General features: G+C 43.2%; 1 protein-coding gene across 6 annotated transcripts in view; it reads left to right on the top strand.

The window, feature by feature from the left end:
* Positions 1-2,215: 2,215 nt before the first annotated feature.
* The window catches only part of LOC116938663 (formin-like protein 2), an 83,081-nt gene continuing 63,573 nt past the window's right edge, over positions 2,216-21,723 (top strand). For 4 of the 6 annotated variants that reach the window (XM_032946093.2, XM_076057521.1, XM_076057540.1 and 1 more), the window contains exon 1: positions 2,217-3,035. In XM_032946093.2, the coding sequence (XP_032801984.1) occupies positions 2,868-3,035 (168 nt within the window). In that variant the 5' untranslated portion in view covers positions 2,217-2,867. Of the gene's footprint in view, positions 3,036-21,723 lie in introns of all 6 variants that reach the window. The other 2 variants (XM_076057513.1, XM_076057502.1) reach the window with 1 other exon arrangement.

Below are 21,723 nucleotides of genomic sequence, written 5' to 3' on the forward strand. Positions count from 1 at the left end.
TGTTCTGGCGTAAGGGTCCAAATTTTGCTAAATGAGAACATTGCCCGCAAACTTACTCAATTGGGATTACACAAAGCAATATTCGCCCCCAACTGGCAGACTAAAATCCCAGGTCACTGGCAAATAGGAATCGTCCTCGTCTCGTGAGTTCCCGTGCGGTTAAACTAAACTGTGGCTTGCACTGTGCAAAAGACAGATGCAATAGGTGCTGTGGGCAGCAGAGGGCAGCGCAACAAAATCCATTGACCCGTGTGGTGAAGTATGCCTGCACGATATGGGAAGGCCCTCATCCACCAGTGGCTTAACAAAAAATAAATGTTGTACACGTTATACATTATTCTAATCGCTGCATTCATATTGACATGTGAACCATTGGTAGAGATCCACAATGATTACCCTCTTTCATCTTGCATATACATATTTCCAGACACAAGGCCAGACAATGCCACACCTCAGCAGCACGAGCAGCAGGTATTAGCGCCTCTTTATTGGTTGAGTGCAGCGACCCTCACTGCATTGTGACAGGCAGAAGAGACCAAGCTGCTAAAGGGAGTACCAAGCGACCCAATTTATGTGAAAGCATATGTACTGTAACCCGTTATATTCCTTGGGTCCTAAGTTTCCTCTGTCACCAGACAAAAGTGTGTATTTTTTTTTATCTTAAGCATTGTCGATTTCTAAACACACCCTGAGATGGATTTCTTCAAACATGTCAGTTAATTGGCATTGCAAAATGAGTGATTAAGTGATCCGTTTCATAGTCAATGCTGATGAATGACAGAGCAATCTTCCAACGTTATGAAAAGTAAAATTGACATCTAACCAATGTTACATACGCCCTATTCAAACACTGTACTGTACAATTCCCAGACCTTTTTGGAATTTAGAAAAACCATGCAACGCATTTAGATATGATAGTGGTCATTGTCATGGTAATTCGGTTTTTTTATTTTTTGGGGTATGGAGATGTATTGTTTTGATTATTACATTTTAGGGAGATGATTGTGATGTTGCAGTTTTAGTAATTGGTTCATATTATTCCATTGATGCAGTATTTTATGTTGATTTTTGTATACGTTTTGTTTTTAATCGTTTTTATATTGCAAAATATGTATACAGTACATTTTTCATTACCATTTTAGAGATGGTGGTTTTGATGTTTTAAATATTGTTAATACCGGAGACCATTGAGGATTGATATTGACACTTATGATTGCATTGCTTTGATAACGATTCCAGTAATTAATACTAACAGTTATAGTGCCAATTTAGATTTTATAATTTTAAATAAGTCTTGATGATCATGCAATATAGTTTTGAATGATTTATCAATTCATTGGTCACCGATTGCAATTTTATAACCCACTAGGTGATTTCTGATGAACGCTTTGATTATTTTTGTAGGTAACATCGAGAACATTTTTTTTCACGAAGGTGATGACTAAAAAGGTACTTTTGCAGATGCCATCGACGTTACACGTTTCATTACGATTATCAAGCCGTCGGGCATTCACACCGGTGACGATTTTCTCTCGTGCAAATCCTAACGCCGCCTGACATGTTTGTTTAAAAAAAAAACCTACATCATCGGCGACGTTTCGGGCAAGGGCCCCTTCTTCACAGCCCCCCACATAAGTCTGCAGACAATGAAGAGACGCAAAAATTCAAGAGTCCTTGAAACGGGGGGGGTAGAAGGGGGGGTGACGTCACACGGATTTCAGTCTCCCGGTAGACACGTCCCGTCCGCATCCGCCGAGGAAGCCCGCGAAGGGGGAGGCGACGGTGGGGGGGGGATGGAGGGGAGGGAGAGGGGGGGTGGAGGGGAGGGAGAGGGGGGGATGGAGGGGAGGGAGAGGGGGGGATGGAGGGGAGGGAGAGGGGGGGTGGAGGGGAGGGAGAGGGGGGGATGGAGGGGAGGGAGAGGGGGGGATGGAGGGGAGGGAGAGGGGGGGATGCAGGGGAGGGAGAGGGGGGGGGATGCAGGGGAGGGAGAGGGGGGGATGGAGGGGAGGGAGAGGGGGGGATGGAGGGGAGGGAGAGGGGGGGATGGAGGGGAGGGAGAGGGGGGATGGAGGGGAGGGAGAGGGGGGAGAGGCGGCAGCCACCCGCGTCCGTACTCAGCCCGGATGGACCCTGGAGCGGAATAGAACCACCCCCCCCACCACCCCCCCCACCACCCCCCACCACCCCCCCACCACCCCCCCACCCCCCCCCACCACCCCCACCGCCTCTCTCCGTGGGTCCCCGTTACACCGCTGTGGAGGAAACGCGACAGGCCGGGGGAACAAAGCGGGCGGACGGGCCAAGCTTCGTGTTGGCGAGGTTGTAACGGGATTTACAACAACAAAATGACGTTTTAGCAGCAACAACAACACCCCGCTCTCGATGCTCGGTGGAGTTAGTGAGAGGTCTTATCTTCCACTTATCTTCCCTGTGCGTAAAGCGCAAAGAATAAACCGCGTTCATCCGTAAATCTGAGCGCTCAGCAAAACGGAGCGGGCGGGCCGACGACGTCGTCGTTCCGTCTCTTAAATCGCGACAGGAAAAAACACAAACACACAGGCGACACAAACACACAGGCGACACAAACACACAGGCGACACAAACACACAGGCGGCAACAACAGCAGCAGCAACAGCAGCAACAACCCAGGCGGACAAAGATAAACGGAGGAAGAACAAGAACCTTTCGTGGAAGAGAGAAAGAGGAAAGCTGGCTGCGGCGAACGACAACGCAAATCACGCAAGCGGCAGCCACGGGAGACGCGAAGTTAAAGCCACAACCACAACAACAACCACCACAACCACAACAACCCCACGCGGCTAGACGTTTCGGCGACGCCGCTTCCCCAACTTTCGCATGCATCTATGAGAAAATCGGGGAAAAGCAAAAGCTCCGCCAAGATGGGAAACGCGGGCAGCATGGAGCCGGCTCACGCCGCCGCCGCCGCCGCCGAGGCGAGGGCGCACAGCATGCCCCTCAAGCTGCCCATGCCGGACCCCGGAGAGCTGGAGGAGAGGTTCACCGTCGTGCTGGTGGGTGAGCTTGGACGTCGTCTTACACCACCACCACTCACTGCTGCCGCCGCCGCCTTTGTGTCGTGTGTCGATCTTCTTCTAAAGCACCGGCTGGTGCTTTAGTCGGCGGTGTCGGGGAAGGACTCTCGCGTTGATTGCACGCTGCTGCGCTTTGCTGCTAGCTACCAATGCCTGCTGCCCGCGATTGTTGTTGGTGTTGTTGGTGGTGGTGTTGGTGGTGTTGTTGTGGACATTTGTTGCAGTTTTATTTCGGTCAGACCAATCAAGCCTTGCGCGGCGAGCACGCGTGCTGAAATTTTGCAACATTTAAAAAAAAAAGACTCGATTGTGTCCGCCGAGGACGACGATGATGATGAGGAATGAATGAATCGGTGCGTCAACGAATGGCCAAGCAGATCGCTCTCTCGGATGATGTTCGGGGGATGTTAACGCAGCACAGCAAGAGCCGAACACGCAGAAGGCACAGCGGCTAAACGACCTACAGTGTTTGGGTACTGTAGCGTTGTATAACATTGAATTGTGGCGTGCTTGAGTGCGCCAAAATAATATCGCAGTGCCAATTTTTTTTGTTGTCTCTTGCAAGAGGGCCGTTGCCCGAAAAATCTACCAATTATATATATTTGGTTTTCTTATAAGGCGATGCGTTGAGTTTTTTTTGTTGTGCTTGATGTAGCGGCATCACCAAATCATCTTGTCACACGTGGTGGCCCTTTTTTCCCCCCGATTGTTTTCATTGTCGACTCTATTGTTCTACTGTCGGTTGTGTGGCTGCCGGTCCGCGATGGAGGATGCTGTTGTGATGTGTCGTCGTCTTCAATGTGTCGACGGTGGTAGTAGATACGGAGGGCTTCACAGCGCCGGGCCTTGAAGCATTAAGTGCAAACACATACGAGATAAGGGAGTGACAGGGAAAACAATGAAGGGCTCAGCTGCTTTGTCAGTGGTGGGAGTGGGTTCAGTCGTGAGTGTGGGTTCAGTGGTGAGTGTGGGTTCAGTGGTGAGTGTGGGTTCAGTGGTGGGTGTGAGTTCAGTGGTGGGTGTGGGTCAGTGGTGAGTGTGGGTTCAGTGGTGGGTGTGGGTTCAGTGGTGAGTGTGGGTTCAGTGGTGAGTGTGGGTTCAGTGGTGAGTGTGGGTTCAGTGGTGAGTGTGGGTCAGTGGTGGGTGTGGGTTCAGTGGTGGGTGTGGGTCAGTGGTGGGTGTGGGTCAGTGGTGAGTGTGGGTCAGTGGTGGGTGTGGGTTTAGTGGTGGGTGTGGGCTCAGTGGTGGGTGTGGGTTCAGTGGTGGGTTCAGTGGTGGGTGTGGGTTCAGTGGTGAGTTCAGTGGTGAGTTCATTGCTGGGTGTGGGTTCAGTGGTGGGTGTGGGTTCAGTGGTGGGTTCAGTGGTGGGTGTGGGTCAGTGGTGGGTGTGGGTTCAGTGGTGGGTTCAGTGGTGGGAGTGGGTTCAGTGGTGGGTGTGGGTACAGTGGTGGGAGTGGGTTCAGTGGTGGGTGTGCGTTCAGTGGTGGGTTCAGTGGTGGGTGTGGGTCAGTGGTGGGTTCAGTAGTGGGTGCGTGTTTAGTGGTGGGAGTGGATTCAGTGGTGAGTTCAGTGGTGAGTGCGTGTTTAGTGGTGGGTGTGGGTTCAGTGGTGGGTGTGGGTCCAGTGGTGGGAGTGGGTTCAGTGGTGAGAGTGGGTTCAGTGGTGAGTTCAGTGGTGGGGGTGGGTTCAGTGGTGAGTTCAGTGGTGAGTGCGTGTTTAGTGGTGGGTGTGGGTTCCCGAGTGGGTGTGGCTTCAATGGTGGGTGTGGGTTCAACGGTGGGTGTGGGTTCAGTGGTGGGTGCGGGTTCATTGCTGGGTGTGGGTTCAGTGGTGGGTGTGAGATCAGTGGTGGGTGTGGGATCAGTGGTGGGAGTGGGTTCAATGGTGGGCGTGGGTTCAGTGGTGGGTGTGGGTTCAGTGGTGGGTGTGGGTTCAATGGTGGGTGTGAGATCAGTGGTGGGTGTGGGATCAGTGGTGGGAGTGGGTTCAGTGGTGGGTGTGGGTTCAACGGTGGGTGTGGGTTCAGTGGTGGGTGCGGGTTCATTGCTGGGTGTGGGTTCAGTGGTGGGTGTGAGATCAGTGGTGGGTGTGGGATCAGTGGTGGGAGTGGGTTCAATGGTGGGCGTGGGTTCAGTGGTGGGTGTGGGTTCAGTGGTGGGTGTGGGTTCAATGGTGGGTGTGAGATCAGTGGTGGGTGTGGGATCAGTGGTGGGAGTGGGTTCAGTGGTGGGTGTGGGTTCAGTGGTGGGAGTGGGATCAGTGGTGGGAGTGGGTTCAATGGTGGGTGTGGGTTCAGTAGTGGGTGTGGGTTCAGTGGTGGGCGTGGGTTCAGTGGTGGGAGTGGGTTCAGTGGTGGGTGTGGGATCAGTGGTGGGAGTGGGTTCAGTGGTGGGTGTGGGTTCAGTGGTGGGTGCGGGTTCAGTAGTGGGTGCAGGCTTAGTGGTGGGTGGGGATTCCCTGGTGGGTGTGGGTTCAGTGGTGGGTGTGGGTTCAGTGGTGGGTGTGGGTTCAGTGGTGGGAGTGGGTTGGGTGGTGGGTGTGGGTTCAGTGGTGGGAGTGGGTTCAGTGGTGGGTGTGAGATCAGTGGTGGGTGCGGGTTCAGTGGTGGGAGTGGGTTGGGTGGTGGGAGTGGGTTGGGTGGTGGGAGTGGGTTCGGTGGTGGGTGTGGGTTCGGTGGTGGGTGTGGGTTCGGTGGTGGGAGTGGGTTCGGTGGTGGGTGTGGGTTCAGTGGTGGGTGTGGGTTCAGTGGTGGGAGTGGGTTGGGTGGTGGGTGTGGGTTCAGTGGTGGGTGTGAGATCAGTGGTGGGAGTGGGTTCAGTGGTGGGTGTGAGATCAGTGGTGGGTGTGGGTTCAACAGTGGGTGTGGGTTCGGTGGTGGTTTTTGGGGTTTTGTTGTGGATTGTGGGTTCAGTGGTAGGTGTGGATACTTGTTCACATGTACTTGTGCACACACATGATACACAAAACATGCTGTCATATCGTGAGAAAATTCAAATAAGACCAAAACATATGCACACGTCAACACATGTACGGTACAGTTGGGTAAGCACATGTCAAAGCTCACACTAAAGTCATATTTGCCAACTAAGACATGTCAAGACATGTACAGTTTATACTAATACTAGCAATATGCACATGCTTTTGTGCTTAGTTTGGTGTCCTTTCCCTGCACCTCCGATTAGCACGGTTGGCCACTTATGGTGCGAAAGTAGTTCAACATTCAACAAATATACATGCAAGTTTATAATATTCATGCTATCGCGCGCACGGTAAAACCTGCGCATACTTTCGTACACAGTACATAGACATGCCAGCATACGTACAACATATGCATGCTAAATTATATGTATAGATGTGTTATCCCCTCGTCGAGGGTAGGTTTTCTCCGGTCACCTCTGGTTTCCTCCCCCAATTACACGAATTAAAAAGGAAATGGCAAAAAATTTCAATTCCAGGACCATAATGAAATAAAAAAACACTCCTCAAACTCAGTGAGGATGGCCTGGATAAATAAAGGCCATTTGTTAATTTATTGAACATACACAATGCACCATCACCACATGGTGCATATCATCCTTTTCGGATTTACGCTTCAACGTGCTGGCACGATCGCCAGTAACCACACGTGTATACAGTATATATTGTAGTCCTTCAAACAAATAGCATTCATATAGACCGCTTTATACCAACGTTTACAATTTGAAGATATCAGCCAGACAGGTGATTGTCGCTTGCTTTGTTATTAAAAAAAGGCTTTACTTGGTCATGCAGTTTTGTCTAAATTTGGGGGTGCCTTTGTGATTTTTGCTTTTTTTTGGCCACAAGAGAAGGGCGTGTACAGTTTTCCTTCTCTGCACAGTGTCATTGTGTCAGAAATTCCCTCGGCTGACCTAAATGCGGTGAGGTGGCAACTTGCTATGCATAAGCACTCACTCATCGCAGTTGTAAATAGCAGAGAGGTCTGAAGGTTGGCATAGCCTGGATTTGAACAGGGGATAGATATGAAAATACACGTTATTCTTAGCAAGAGACAGCTGTACTCCTTAAAGCCTTAATTATTTGGGTTTTTTTAAAATCCACGCACACATTAAATACAATCCTGAATATGTACAAATGTGTGTTAGTAAGCCTACAGTTTATGGCATCACACACATCAATGTTAATGTTATACGTGTATAAACACTTTTAAGCACACAAGTGGTGGATGATGGCCAAGCTCACTCCGTGTAGGTCGTGGGGATTATTTGACCCTACTTTACCATGCTGGTTAGTACAGCTTGATGAAAGCTGGGAGCATAGATGTGCGACCATAGAAATAAGTACAACACTGGACTTGATTGCACTGTGTATCCCAACAGCCTATAGCAACCTGTTTGTACATGGTGGTCACCCATCCAATAATTGTCTTCTAAAATCTGACAAGATCGGGTGCATTGAGTGATTTTATCAAATGCTCTTTTATACAACATATTCCACACAGTATGTATTGCATCGTGGATGTAATTTCACTAAAATGGGGAATGTAATGATTTCAGTACATTTGCATTATCTGTGTGTAAATAAGACATGCAATCTTCAGTAGCTCGAAAATGACCTCGCATTTTTTGCAATATGGAATTAATGCTTGAGTGGTCCCAGCTGACACTTGAGGCATGGTACATTCAACATAACTCTATCCTTGGTGGTCATCACATTCAATAAGGCTTTATGATTCAGGCTCAATATGCCAGGGGTTCGTTTGTGTCTGTTAGCCTATGAGCTCCCATTGTTTGTGCCTTTTATTGACAAAGGCGTAATTCAAACATGGAATGTGCTCCTCTTCATTTTGTTAATTAAAACTACTGGTCTGAAATTAGCTTAATTTTTGCTTGGTGCTGCAATAGACGTTTTTAGTTTCAAGCTAGCCAATTGTTTGCGCCCTCATGGCCAGAGCATCTTTATAATGATCTTGGCTGAGTCTAATAAAACCCAACAGCAAGTAACATATCAGCACTCAACAAGAGCCTCATTCAAAGAACACTGACTGCATTTGCCAAAAACTGAGAAAATGCTTATAGAGTTGTAGCCACTCTGCATCTGTGTGTGATGGTAAAAAAATAAGTGCTTGCTAGCAGCATAACATTCCCGAGATCCCATAGGGCTATAAATATGTGTTCATTCACCGCAGTGTCTGGGAAACTGTTGGTTGGCCTGCCTTTCTGAGTCTGCACCTCTCACATTCCTGAGAATCCTACAGCTCCCCATGGAACACTATAGCCTTAACTTAATTCTGGTTATTTTAAATGCCGCTTCAAGAGTAGACAACTCTTACTTGACTTCATAAGACAGTGTGGTTTCTTTTGTTTTAATTAAAACAACGGACAACAACATGCAATTTGTAATATACCTAAAACACAAGAAACCTCTCAGTCCTGTGACATTTTATTTTCTAAATTGTGTGATATTTCAAACCTGTATAGGAACAAGTGAAGTCTGAACCACTTTAGGTACAAACAATGGTTTTCCTGTAGCTCATGAACAGTTTATCAGCCACTTCATCAAGTTCTGCACAAATGTTTTTACTGTAATAATTTCTTCCCTGGTCAACGAACATTTGCGAATACATGTCAAAGAAACTTTGCAGCGATGCTGTGTGCGAAAACGAAGTAACGTGTTTAACAAGTGTTCAGTTCACAAATCAGGTCATGTTGTCAGCTGGACATGCTATCTTAGAGTAGTGTGCCAGTGAACCAAACGGTTTGTGTTACATGTCGCACATGCGTACCAATGAACGGCTAAAAACTTAAGTCGGTGTTGATTTGAAGCTTTCGTGACTGCAGCAGGAATCCACACTCTTTGGTTCTTTCGGTAAAGTCACGTGGGTAGAATAAATAATAGATCACGTCGTTTCGATCGCAACGCAAGCGACCGTCGTCTTTTTTCACCCCCTCTTTCTTCCGCCTGATGACGATCGCTTGCGTTGCGATCGAAATGTCCTGATCTATTATTTCTTCTATCTGCGTGACTTTACCGAAAGAACCAATAGGTATTAAGTCGGTGATTAAATTAAATATAGTACAGAACTGTAATAAAAATTAGTTTTCCATTTTCAGCCATGGAAACCCATTATATGGATAATTTTCTTATCAAAGTAAAAAAAAAACATTTTTACGGCAAGTATATACATTTGGTTTTATTTCTGGTGCAGTATATAAGAATTGGTGGAGTGGTGATGCAGTGGTTAGCTCGATACTATGAACCCGACAACCCAAATTTGATTTCTGGCCACAGCTAACATCAGTGGGACGTGATATCTGAACTGGTCTTGGCTGCTATCTTCACCAACTCGTACTAACCAGTGTGGTGAATTAAGGTAAATAAAAAATCCCCATGACCCCATGTCGTGTGGATTGATAATCGGCTGTAGATTAGTATTATCTTCCGAATGTAGAATGTAACATTTGGGATACAGACATTGTGATGCATTGAACAATGTTAGGTCAAACTTATTAAGCAATACAAATATTGACAAAATGGCCCTTGGGTCACATAATTTTATAACCTCAAATATGCGGCAGAAAAATTGGGCTATTTTGCCATTGGATCAGGGTCAACAGCTGGAAGGAAAATCAAACGTGATCCGTTGTTTGTTTCGCTAGGATGTGTCGAAACAGACTGATGCTCCACTTGGCATTCAAAGAGATGATGACGGAAGAAGGCCATATCCTCTAGCAGCCAACATTATGTTCTCAAAGAATATTTTAGATGAATTACATTTTGAGAGGTTTTTCACCCCGTAAAACTTTATTAATTGTAGTTTATAACATTTAATTTTGTATTGTGTACCTCCCAGTTTACAGCACATCATGCATGTTGAGATATGTTGCGTTAGTTTAACGCCGAATTGTAAAGAATTCCCGGTCTATTCCAAAGCAATAGATACACTACTCTATTTCATAACATAATAGAGGTTTTTTGGGTTAGATCGCGTAAATATATAAATGTGTCGTTAAAACCCACCACCACCCGACACAGTCAACTAATAAGGGTTGTCACGTAAACAGAACATGCCAATTCGTCACTAGTACAGCACACCGGTGTGTTGGAGAGCCAAGCCACAACATTTACAATCTGAGTACGACGTTTCGCCAGTAATTACAACTTACTACTCTATTTCAGTGCGTTTGTTGCTTTGTGATCCTATCTCAGGCTATTGACTGGATTGCTATTGACATGTGCCCATATCCCAAACTTAGTTTTGAGTTGTTTTGAATGCTTTCCCACCGGATGATGTTGAGGGTTTCAGAAAATTAGGTACCTGAGTCGATAGCCAACAACCAATCTACGAGGAAGGATGGCGAAGCAAGCTTAATTGGAAACGAATGACAAAACTGTAACTGGCGTACCTGAACTAATTTGTTGCGTTATTGATAATGAAGGGTCAATTTGAACACAGTAATAGGGTTTAAGTGATAAAATCACATACAACACCGACTTTATCTCCTGATGTCTATTTTGTTTATGGGCTCTCTGCATATCTCCAGTTCACACATTTTTCTGTCTTCTGATTGCCAGCATCTGGTCTGCAATCTTCACCTGGGCTTTACATTCTTTCAACAGGTGTGTCTCCTCTGTCAGAAGATATCACCACAGCTAGCATGCTGATGATAGCTGGGATGACAAACCCACAATGGTTGCATTATGATAGCTTCGAAAAATGTCTATATTTGTGTATGTGATGCCAAATTATATGGACACAGGTTGCATCTTTTCAAAGTGATATAAAGGCTGTGAAGTCACATGGTAATGGCTACATTTTGCATGCAATCTAATTGGATATACTATACAATACTTTGTTGTGTCATAATTTATAGGATTAGAAAAATGTGCCGATGAATAGTTAAATGTCGATTCCTAAACTCATGATATGCTCATAGAATTGCATATGTGAGATTCTTAGACAGTATTGTCGCAGGTTTATGTTATCACTGAAGCCACTAACTAGTAGAGGCACTGCTTTTCACCGCTAATAATAGCAACAAAACAATTGATATCTGAATTGAGTTTCAACCTTGATTTGTGACAATTTTTCGCATTGCCAGGGAAATTAATTGTTCCCTGGCTGGTAGTTTTGATCTCATGCTTAAGCCATTGCATGTCACAAGTCATCATCGTTTAAGGTATTTTGGCATTTAAACATGGGCAAAATAATAAGGCCCTCTGTGTCAAGTACCTAAATTATGAATCTGTGGCATTTATTTCGTGGCCCTTTTGTTTGAGCTGGAACCGTTACTTCCGGCCAAAGCTGAAACTGCAGACAAATGCTGTTGGCTCACTCGCAACTCATGGGAATTCCTGTCTGGCCAGCTGCCCTGTGCACTTTTTTTCTGCTCTTATTTTCCTGCAAACTGTGACCTTCCACAAGAGACGTGCAATTGGGTATCTTTTCCGGGATGGGTACAGAATGGAAATGTGCTGAGCACAGTAATTTTTACGTGGGAAATTACTTGCAGTATTCCACACAAACGTCAGTGGATCATCTATCGACTTGTTTTGTGTTGTTGTTGTTGTTAAAATGCCGTTATGATTAGTTGTCATGTACTTTAAATAGAAATGGGGGTGCGGTGCGGTGGTGGTCTCTCTTATTAAAGCTTACTACAGGCACTATATTGCATCAGCAACAGAAACGCTTTTTTTATATGCAATTAACCTTGGGAAAGACTTCCACTGTGGAGGATAAGCGTGGCTATGAAGACGGAAGGAACAGATTTCTGTGCGGTATTTTCCCACACTGCGCTTGATTACTGATTAGCTCTGCTGGAATCAGACCTGTCCGCAAGGACCCCCCCCCCTCTCTCTGGGATCTTTGGTATGAAATGGGTTTTTCAGAAATTCTCTTGTTTTCTCAGGGAGAGCCTGGTTTCCCCCTGTGCTAGCTGGGACAATGGCCCCAAAAGCCTGTTTTTACACTAAACAGTGTGCTGCTTTGTGTCTTTTATGTATTTACATTCGGTTCCTACAATATGTCTGTGTAAGTGTACAGTAGTTCCATTTACTGTGCAATATTGGTATTCATGGAACCGTGTGTCATGTCCGTGCGTAATTTAAGAGTTATGTTGGCAAAATAACCCACGTGAAAACTCTTTTGGTTGCACAATTGCAGATGAAGTGAGAATTGATTTTAAGTTGCAAACGTGCTGAGTTTTATTTGGCACTATGCTCGGCCGCTGATGGGAGAGCACAATTATTGGATGCAGAGCGAGTTCATAATACAGAACCCTCCTCGCCTGATTACATTGAAGTCCAAGCACAGTGATTAAATATTGTCAACAGCACATGCGTGAGCCTCTGAAGATAGAACACTTCGCAGATGTTGCAAGGAATGTAAAACAAGATGCGAGTGTTTATTAGAAGGGCAGCCAGACACAGTACCTGCGATCACATTATTATTAACTCGAGAGGTAATCTTGCCCACCGATAAAATGTTTTCCTCTGAAACTAAAATCTAGAGCTTCAAATCAGGAATGGATGATTGTGTTATCCACATAGATATTTCATGTAACTAGATGCATCTTTTTATTTTTATTTTAAGTTTTATAAAAGGAATTTTTCTTTCAGGTCATGATGGCACAGCTGTTTCTCAGCGAAATCCTTTAATAACATTTTAATGACATGCTTGGCTAGCTTTGCAGTAAGCCTGCTTTAATTCATTGATTTTCATGAATATATCTTGCTTGGTTCTTTCGAAAGAACCAAGAATATGAATCCCTGCAGTCACGAAAGCTTTAAATCAAAATATATCTTGCTTATTTAAATAAATGGCATAACACACTAGCTGTGAATATTTATTTACTGTGAATCAGTTGCAAATGACGGTACAGTAATCTGTGTTGCCTTGAAAATAAATTGGAAATTTCCTGCAATGGTCATGCAATGTAAAATAAAAATATTTGAAAGTAACGATTTAATAGAGCTCTGTTGACACACACAATGGGCCACTTATGTTCTTATGGTCACATGCATGATTTAAAAGGGAAACTACTGTGTGATAGGCCTACTTATTCTGTAGTCTGCTGTGTTTTCATAATGAATTTTACTTGTAATTCTCATAGTGTAGTACTGTATCTCAGTAGTACATAAAATGTCAATAAGTAGAGTATGCTAATAAGGATTTTTTTTTGTTCATTATTATAGTCTCTTGTGTGTAACTGTTCCATCCTTGTATTTTTTAAATCACATTTTTAATTCAAATTTGGTTTGTCAGAGCTTGGATGACTACATCAATTTGCACTGAGTTAAATGCTTTTTCATAATCTTTTTCCAAAATCTGATTGAGTCAGGGCAGCAGTATATATGTGGTCGATACATGCTCTCGAACACAGTTTGCTCCTGTGGTTGGTTGGCCTCTACGTTTTCCGTCCTTAGAATGAGAATCGGACAAGGAGACCGGCTTAAGCCAAAGTGATTCAGAGTAACATTAGACGTGATTGTCTAAAAAAAATATGATCGTTACCTTTGACGGTGACTAACAGCGGGGTGGCAGCGAAATGAGAGGGCTGTTAGACAGAACGTTCACCGAGGAGATGGAGCAATACAATCATCTCGTGTGCAAGTACTGAGCGGATTGTTACTTTGCAGAACCATGAGAAGATGGCACATGGTGTTTGATGATGATGACAGTTGACATATATAACAAGGTTTGGCCTTTAGTTCCCATGTGGTAAAAAGGATGGGAGCGTGCGTTGTACAGTATTTCTGGCAAAGATCATCATGGGGTTTATAAGACGAATTGTGTGTGTTTTTTGTAAATACAGTGTTTAACCATGTAACATGGTTAACACTTTCGTACCAAACCAAGTTAACTTGAAAACTATATGCCGCATTTGGAGAAATTGCTTTGACACCTGAAAGTGTTTTCCTGCAACGTCTGCCTTGATGGTAAGGTCATGGTGCTTAAGTGCACGTGATTTGTGAGATACAGAAAAGTTAACATTATTCCGCATTGGGAGTTCTGCTCAACTGCTCGGTGGACAGTGAATGTAGGGATCGTGAAGAATAATAGACAGTGGCAGCCAAGGCATCAGAAACAAATACAAGGAGGACGTCCACCAAGGACAACATGCGAAGAAGCGATTAAATTGGCCTCTACGCAAGGTGCCCAGCGGATTATCACATGGCAGGATCACAAGAGATTTTGACAGCTTGAGGAGGCCTTCATCCAGCACCATGTTTAGTTTGTTGCCCTCGTCCAAACCTCCGATTAGCACGGTTGGCTACATACAGTGCGATAGAAGTTCAACGTACATACATATGTCTCAACCATCAGCCGCCTCCATCCCTTCTAGCCCCATGCCCTGCATCAGTGCACTCACTTTTAACAGTCAGAATTACATCTCTTAACTCCCGTATGGTTTGAAAGCCATGTGTATTTCTTTCTGTCTCTCGGTGTAATTTAAATCGCGTACCATTCCACACTTATTTGCACACACTAAAGGTGTTTTTACATTTTCTTTGTCAAAGCCCATGTTTCTGAACAATATTATAGCAGGTAAATGTGCACTTCTTTAGACACATTGGTATATTACTTTTCATGTTTAAGTTCAGCTTCCCAAAATCACTTCAACTTGCTCTTGTCTGCCTCGTGATTTTATCGTTTTGAGCCTGATCTCTGATCACTAACTCTTCGAGGTATGCAAAATCTTTTGTCTTTGCCAGTTGTGTCCCTCCAACAGATATCTCCATTTTTTTCGAGAAATTATTGTACGTGACTTTGTCTTCCTCATATTGTATCTTTGGTACAGCTTGCTTTAAGTTCTTCATTTGCTTCCTGTAGTTCATTCCTATTGGCTATGCCATCAGCAAATCTGAGATGGTTCATATTTTGGTCAATTGTATTTACACCTTCATTTCTCCAATCCAATTTTCTGAAAACTGCTTAAATAACATCGGTGAAGTTTCTCTTCCTTGTATTTTGGTACATTGTCATCTCAGTGTTGCTTTTCTATTTTTGAAAATGGGTTTGTTTTCTAAATATTTCTAGTTATTCAGGGAAATATAGCCTTCAGTTGGAAAATGAACTGTTAACGTGACCATAATACAGATGGCTACTTTCTAAGTTAGTTGCATATCTGTTTTTTATTGTTGTAAGTTACATTCGAGCATTGATGCTGTTAAATACCCTGGAAACAGTAGTGTTTACCATTCCATGCATCCTGTGTAGGGCTGACGATTAATCCATTTCAAATCGAAATCGCAATTTGAAAAATGCGATTCGCAAATCGCAAAGGCTGTGATTTTGTGCGAATTGAAAAGTCCTATTATCCGCCTATTGGAATTGTTTTATTTTGTATTATTATTATCACTTTATTTATTTACTTTAACAATTGTTCTATGTTTGAGTGTTCTATTTCAATTGAAACATTTGAATAAATACATGTTGGAAGCAATTCATATCTTTTAAGTTTTCATCCTTGCATTATAATATATAGAGCAGTTCATATTTTGATGGTATCATGTGGTAATGCTCCATCACATGTTTTAAATCTATTACACAGTGAATATTGAACTGAAGCTTGACTTAAATTTTTTTTATCGCAAGTCAAATCGCAATATCTGTCAGAAAAATCGCAATTAAATATTTTCCCCAAATCGTTCAGCCCTAATCCTGTGTGTTTTCAGACCTCCTGCTGCAGACATGGTGTAATAATTCGACAAAAGGATTATGACCAGCCCGTCCAAATATTTACTGATAAGACTGCGGCCTGGACATAAATTGAAGATTTTTTTCCTCCCTTTTTTGCAGGTTCAAACCGTGATATGCCGTACTAAACCGAATATTATGTTGGCATATTGAAATGACGGATATGATACCTGATCTGAAACATGAAGAATTACCAATTGCATAAAAATAGAGTGCCGATAAGGTTCACCTCCGAGTGGGTCATGCTTGCAGCATATAGAGTACTCTATTAACCTTAGCATTACAGTATAATGTATAAAAATAACATGTTAAATTCCATTTAATCATTTTTATAACCTCATAATTGTTAGGTTATCATTTATCTCAGAACTTTAAGATTACAGTACTATACTATTTTTCACGAGGATCTTGCATTGGGATATATTTAGTCATTACCAAAAATCAGTGGCAAGTGAGAGCATCCTGGAATATCAGAAACCTCACCCACATGATGGGGGGTAACACTGAATATTGACATGTCTGGCCACCATTGTAGCCCCATATCTACAACACTGGCAAGCCCTGGTAGTCATCCAGCCAAGTACAAACCAGGCTAAACTTAGGTAAGCTTTCAAGGGATTGGCCACTTTTTGGGTGATATTGTCATATGGCAAGAATTTAATCATCTAATTATTTACGTGTGGTTGTTACAGTATTATGAAGAATGTTTTTCAGTTTATTAAACCAAATGATTATAGTTGCACTACGTATACATTTAAATATTGCATTGATCTTGATAGCATACGATCTGCACATTTTCTTGTTCCACCGTATTAGGCACAAATCATTGCCTTTAATTATACAGCACTGTACTGTTTTGTAGTGCAACAAATTTAATTTTAATGAAAATCAAACTAGATTCGAAGCTTTCGTGACTGCAGGACTTACTCTTTGGTTCTTTCAGTAAAGTCACGTAGAAAATAAAATCAAATAATAATAGAATACGACGTTTTGGTTGCAACACAAGCAACCATCATCGGGTAAGAATGAATGTTTAAAACACAGACACGGAAACAACATAGGCAGACACACATGCAGAGACACACTGAGCGAGACACACACCAAGACAAACAGAAGGACAACGAATATGTGCCGAGGCCTTAAATAGAGCGAGGGGGGAGGAGGGGCTGGGGCAGAGAGAGGACTGGGGAGGCGGACAAACGAGGGGACCAGAGGACAAACGGGGGGACAAGAGGGAGCACTGTGGAATTCTGGGCCACAGTGGCCGGAGGAGAGACAATGGTACACACATGCAGAGACACACCGAGCGAGACACACACCAAGAGAGGAATTGGGAGGCGGACACACAAGGGGACCAGCAGACGAGGGGACAAGGAGGGAGCAGTGTGGAATTCTGGGCCACAGTGGCCGGAGGAGAGACAATGGTACACCCATGCAGAGACACACCGAGCGAGACACACACCAAGAGAGGACTGGGGAGGCGGACACACAAGGGGACCAGCAGACGAGGGGACAAGGAGGGAGCAGTGTGGAATTCTGGGCCACAGTGGCCGGAGGAGAGACAATGGTACACACATGCAGAGACACACACCAAGAGAGAAATTGGGAGGCGGACACACGAGGGGACCAGCAGACGAGGGGACAAGGAGGGAGCAGTGTGGAATTTCGGACCACATTGGCCGGAGGAGAGACAATGGTTGAGAGCAAGAAAATCGAAAGTTTGAGAAAGCAAATTTAGTAAAATTAAGAAGTGTGATGCAATGCAACACAGAGGGTCGGTTAGCACACAGTTAACGCATAGCCTGGTTGATTAACGTTCGTCCAAAGATTGCTAAATTAGAAGTTAAGTGTGGAACAGACAAGCAAGGAGATATTTAGGAAGTTTGACAACAAACTTAGTAAAATTAGAGATAGTAATGTAATGCAACGCAGAGAGTCGGCTAACACACAGTTAACGCATAGCCTGGTTGATTAACGTTCTCCCAAAGATTGCTGAATTAAAAGTAAGTGTGAGTTGTGAGTAAACCCTCCCCGAAGAGGTGTTCAAACTAGATTCGAAGCTTTCGTGACTGCACTAAAATAAATAATCGCGACGCTGGTGTTATAGGCTTTAACGACCATAGGATTTTGTATGCAGTCATGTATGTTATAGAAACAGTTCTCAGGTAGACTGAAGCACATTTCTTAGTATAAATCATCCTGGGCCTTTGTTAAACAAAGCAATTCAGGGTATGACAAACGCCAAATTGTATTGAGCAACTTGGAAATATCAGTCCACAGTTTGACCAAAACCAATCTGTATATTATACATACAATAATTGTAGAGTGAAGATCTTGGTGAACATTGAATGTGGTAACCAATTTGGAACCAATGTTGGTCCAACAGTGCCAACCATATGCCAACGTTGGCTTAACATTGCGAGTTTACAGGGATATGCCAAACATATACAATGTTGTGTAAGTTTAAGGATGTTCTTAAAACCGATGACATTCTATTCCAGATGTAGTTTTGTATTTATTTTGAGAGCCGTTTTACGTGGCATCATATAACCACATTTATTTTGAGTCCCATTGTTCAAGAATGATCCAACTTCCATATTTTTAGGTTAAAAGTCACATGAACTACAGTAGGATATAGGCACATGGGCGGACGTTTTTTTCTTGAAGGTGGGAAGAAAGTAAGGCTTCACTGGAAAATAGATTAAACAGTGAAATTAATTCTGACTATAATGAATTTCGTGTACCTGAGTTGAGGATAAATTTCCACAGTACAGTGTAATGTATGTCAACTTCAATTGTAATGAATTACGAATTCAATGGAAACATACTTTCCGTATTTTTTGGAAATCCTTTCCATGAAAATGAATTTTATCACAAGATGGAGTTGTGTCCAAAGGTGTAATTGTGATTGTTTCGATTTGCAAGTGCTTTGTTTCAACAGTTTAACTCATTATTAAAATCGCTCAAAGTGGCCTATTGAACCGTCAAGTGGATGTGATATTATAAAGTGCTTTAGGCTGGGAGAGGTTTTTTTTGTTTAGTTGTGCCAAGGGAATTGTGATAGGCCCAGTGAATAAAGGTGAGGTTATCTGACATTGGTTCATAAGTCACACTGCCTTGGATTTTTAGTTGCTGGCTGGCTGCCAGGTCAGCTTAAGCCTTGATGAAAGAAGGTATTCATGCAGAAGCCAATAGAGTAACTGACCAGTGTGTTTAGACAACGGTCCCTGCCAAGGCCTCCCTGCTAGGCCTTGTCGCCCAATAATTTTTTAAATTTCACATTTGTCCGTTTATAAATACGTATCCATCATCCTTGTTTTGCTAGATGCAGTACATAGAACATCATGCTTTCTTGAGCAGCAAGTGGCTGTGCTTTATAAAATAAACAAAAAAATATTTGGTTTTACCACTTTGAACAGAAAAACTGTCAAAAATTTTGCTGCAATGCATGTAAATAGCTTGTGACTAAAATCGCACACAATATATAGATTACAGTATTGTTATTCTCTTTGTTATGTTATATAAAATATTTCCACTATAATGTAGTTTAATGTTCAACTGCTTTGGACTTTTATAGCTATTTTAGGGTCGCAATGGGCTCTGTTGAACGAATGCACCGAGCAGCACATAAGGGAGGCTCCGTTGTACGATTGTGCTGGAATGTTTGGTGCCGTACATCCCTTACATGGCCCCTGCCGCATCCGGGCAGGATGGTGTGGGAGGGAGGTGGTTGTCAGTTACTACTCGGGATCGTAGAATGACTGGGAAGTATTGTGTGATTTTTGCACGTGGGCTATTGGAAGATTTGTTTTGGATATTTGTGTGGGGTTTTTTTAATTCCAATTTTTTTCTTTAAAGACTAAACACTGCAGAAATTAACACTGTCATGTACTGTCGTTAATTTCCTCCATTGGGAATGTGACAAGCTTGTGTAAGTGGCCAGACATTTTCTCTTTCCAGTTACGATGCTTCTTGCACGAGACTGAATTTACTCAAACCGATCTGCATGCCTCTTCCATGTTCACAGCCAAGCTATCTGACTTTAATTACCGAGGTGCGTGTGCGTCTGTATGTGTGCTTGCGTTTTACTGTGGACGTCAAAAGTTTTTTTTCTCTTTCCTTTTTTCACAGAGGGGTTACCAACCCCTCCCACATCCTGCTCCTGCTGTTGCTGCATGTTTCCAATCATGCACCCAACCGGTGGACACAGCTTATTTGTTCAGGGGATCAAAGATGTCTATGTTTATGCGGAGCCATATTTATTGCTCTACCTTTGTCAAGGAACATGTTACAAAAAATTATACCAGCTACAAAACTGCTTTGAATGGTCTTTGTCATGTTGGTCAAAAAGTCAATACAGCACTGTAGTGCACGATATTTCGTGTGGGTGGGCATCAGAGGGCAGTGCATAAAAATCCTGTACTTCTATGCTTCCACATCTATGCTCTCTGCCTACATCAGCCCGCACGAATCAGCATGGTGGAGTATAGTCAGATAACCCCCATGACCTGCATGGTGTGGAAAGGCCCTCGTCTAACAGATGGATTGTGAAGCTGTACATTTTATGTTTCCTTGCATTTTACATTTCGCATCCGCGATATCCTGTAGTACAATACTGTATAGTATTCGCTCAGCGCAAACCCATTCTCTCACTCGTGTGTAACTTAACGTAGAGAAACCCAAAAAGAGGTCCATAAAAGGAGTCTGCGAGTCTTCACTCAGAACTGAGTTGGGGAGGTCATGAGTAATTACTGTGTATGTCCACCCACGAGTAAGCCAGCAACCTCTGAACATATCGCAAGCCTCCTAGCATGACCAGTTAGCATCACCTGGAAAAGTTTACCTTATTTGTCCTGCACTTTTAGTATTGCAATTACAAAATTACTATAATAATAGGGTCTTCCCCCTTTTTTCTGGCAACAAAACTGAAACCTTTTTACAAGGATTCATGTTACTCCATTAACCACAATACCTGCAGTCAAAATGCAAACAAAAAACATACTTTGATAATATATGCATTGTCCTTGAAACTGATTGGTCCACACCAAGGGACGGCTTTCTAGTGATGAGCTTCGACTTTAAAATGCTTGGATTTTTAAGGACAATTTTAGATTTTTTTTCCTAATTTTTCAGATCATTAATTTGATCTAATAATTACTTAACGGGGCTTTGTGCTAACATGTGATGGATGTCACCTGATGCCACGTGACCCCACTTTTCAGCAGGAGGGTGCAAAAGTGGCGTAAAACTATGTGATGTTGTTTCTTGTAGACATACTTTCAGGTCAATGGAAAACAGACAAAAAAATTCAGGTAATTAAAAATGTAGTATCTAAGTAACCACAAAGAACAGGTCAGGTAATTTCATTGATTAACATGCAGCCTCCAGGTAAAAGTACACAAGATAACATATATTAATCCAAAACGACACATTTCTTTTTATAATTGGACATGAATTTCGGTGTAAATCACAATAACAAGTCACATTTATGAAGTGCATTTTTACAAGGTAATTAAGGTGGTAATTGAAAATAGGTTGACATCTGTTGATAATTTGTAGAAGGAACCTCTTTTTGATGAGTCAGAATTCGACTCATGTTGAGCTTGCACGCTGCTTGATTGGGCACACGTTTGGGGGCAGGGATGAAGTGATGCTCCTGGTGGGGGTTTAAAGTACCAGCCGTGTGTCACCCGCATGTCTGAATGGTAACTTTCCACACCGGGAATATTTTCTACCGCACTTGGTATGTTTTCATGTGGTTAGCAGATTTGAGGACAAGATGAGTAAGGCTGCGTCATTTTGTGTATGTGTCTTTTACCCATGTGCAGTCATTTAGTTATAGTAATTGTTATTTGCTAAAACATTTTCTTTCACAGTATTAAAGTACAAATGGGCAATATGTTTTGTACGCTTGCCTACAGTACTGACTAAAACAAATCTATAACAGACAAAGTATCAATTTTGTCTGTTATAGATTTCAAAATTCTA

This window comes from Petromyzon marinus, chromosome 4, assembly GCF_048934315.1.
Source record: "Petromyzon marinus isolate PM22_M1 ecotype Great Lakes invasive population chromosome 4, UKy_Petmar_22M1.pri1.0, whole genome shotgun sequence".
Lineage (NCBI taxonomy): Eukaryota > Metazoa > Chordata > Hyperoartia > Petromyzontiformes > Petromyzontidae > Petromyzon > Petromyzon marinus.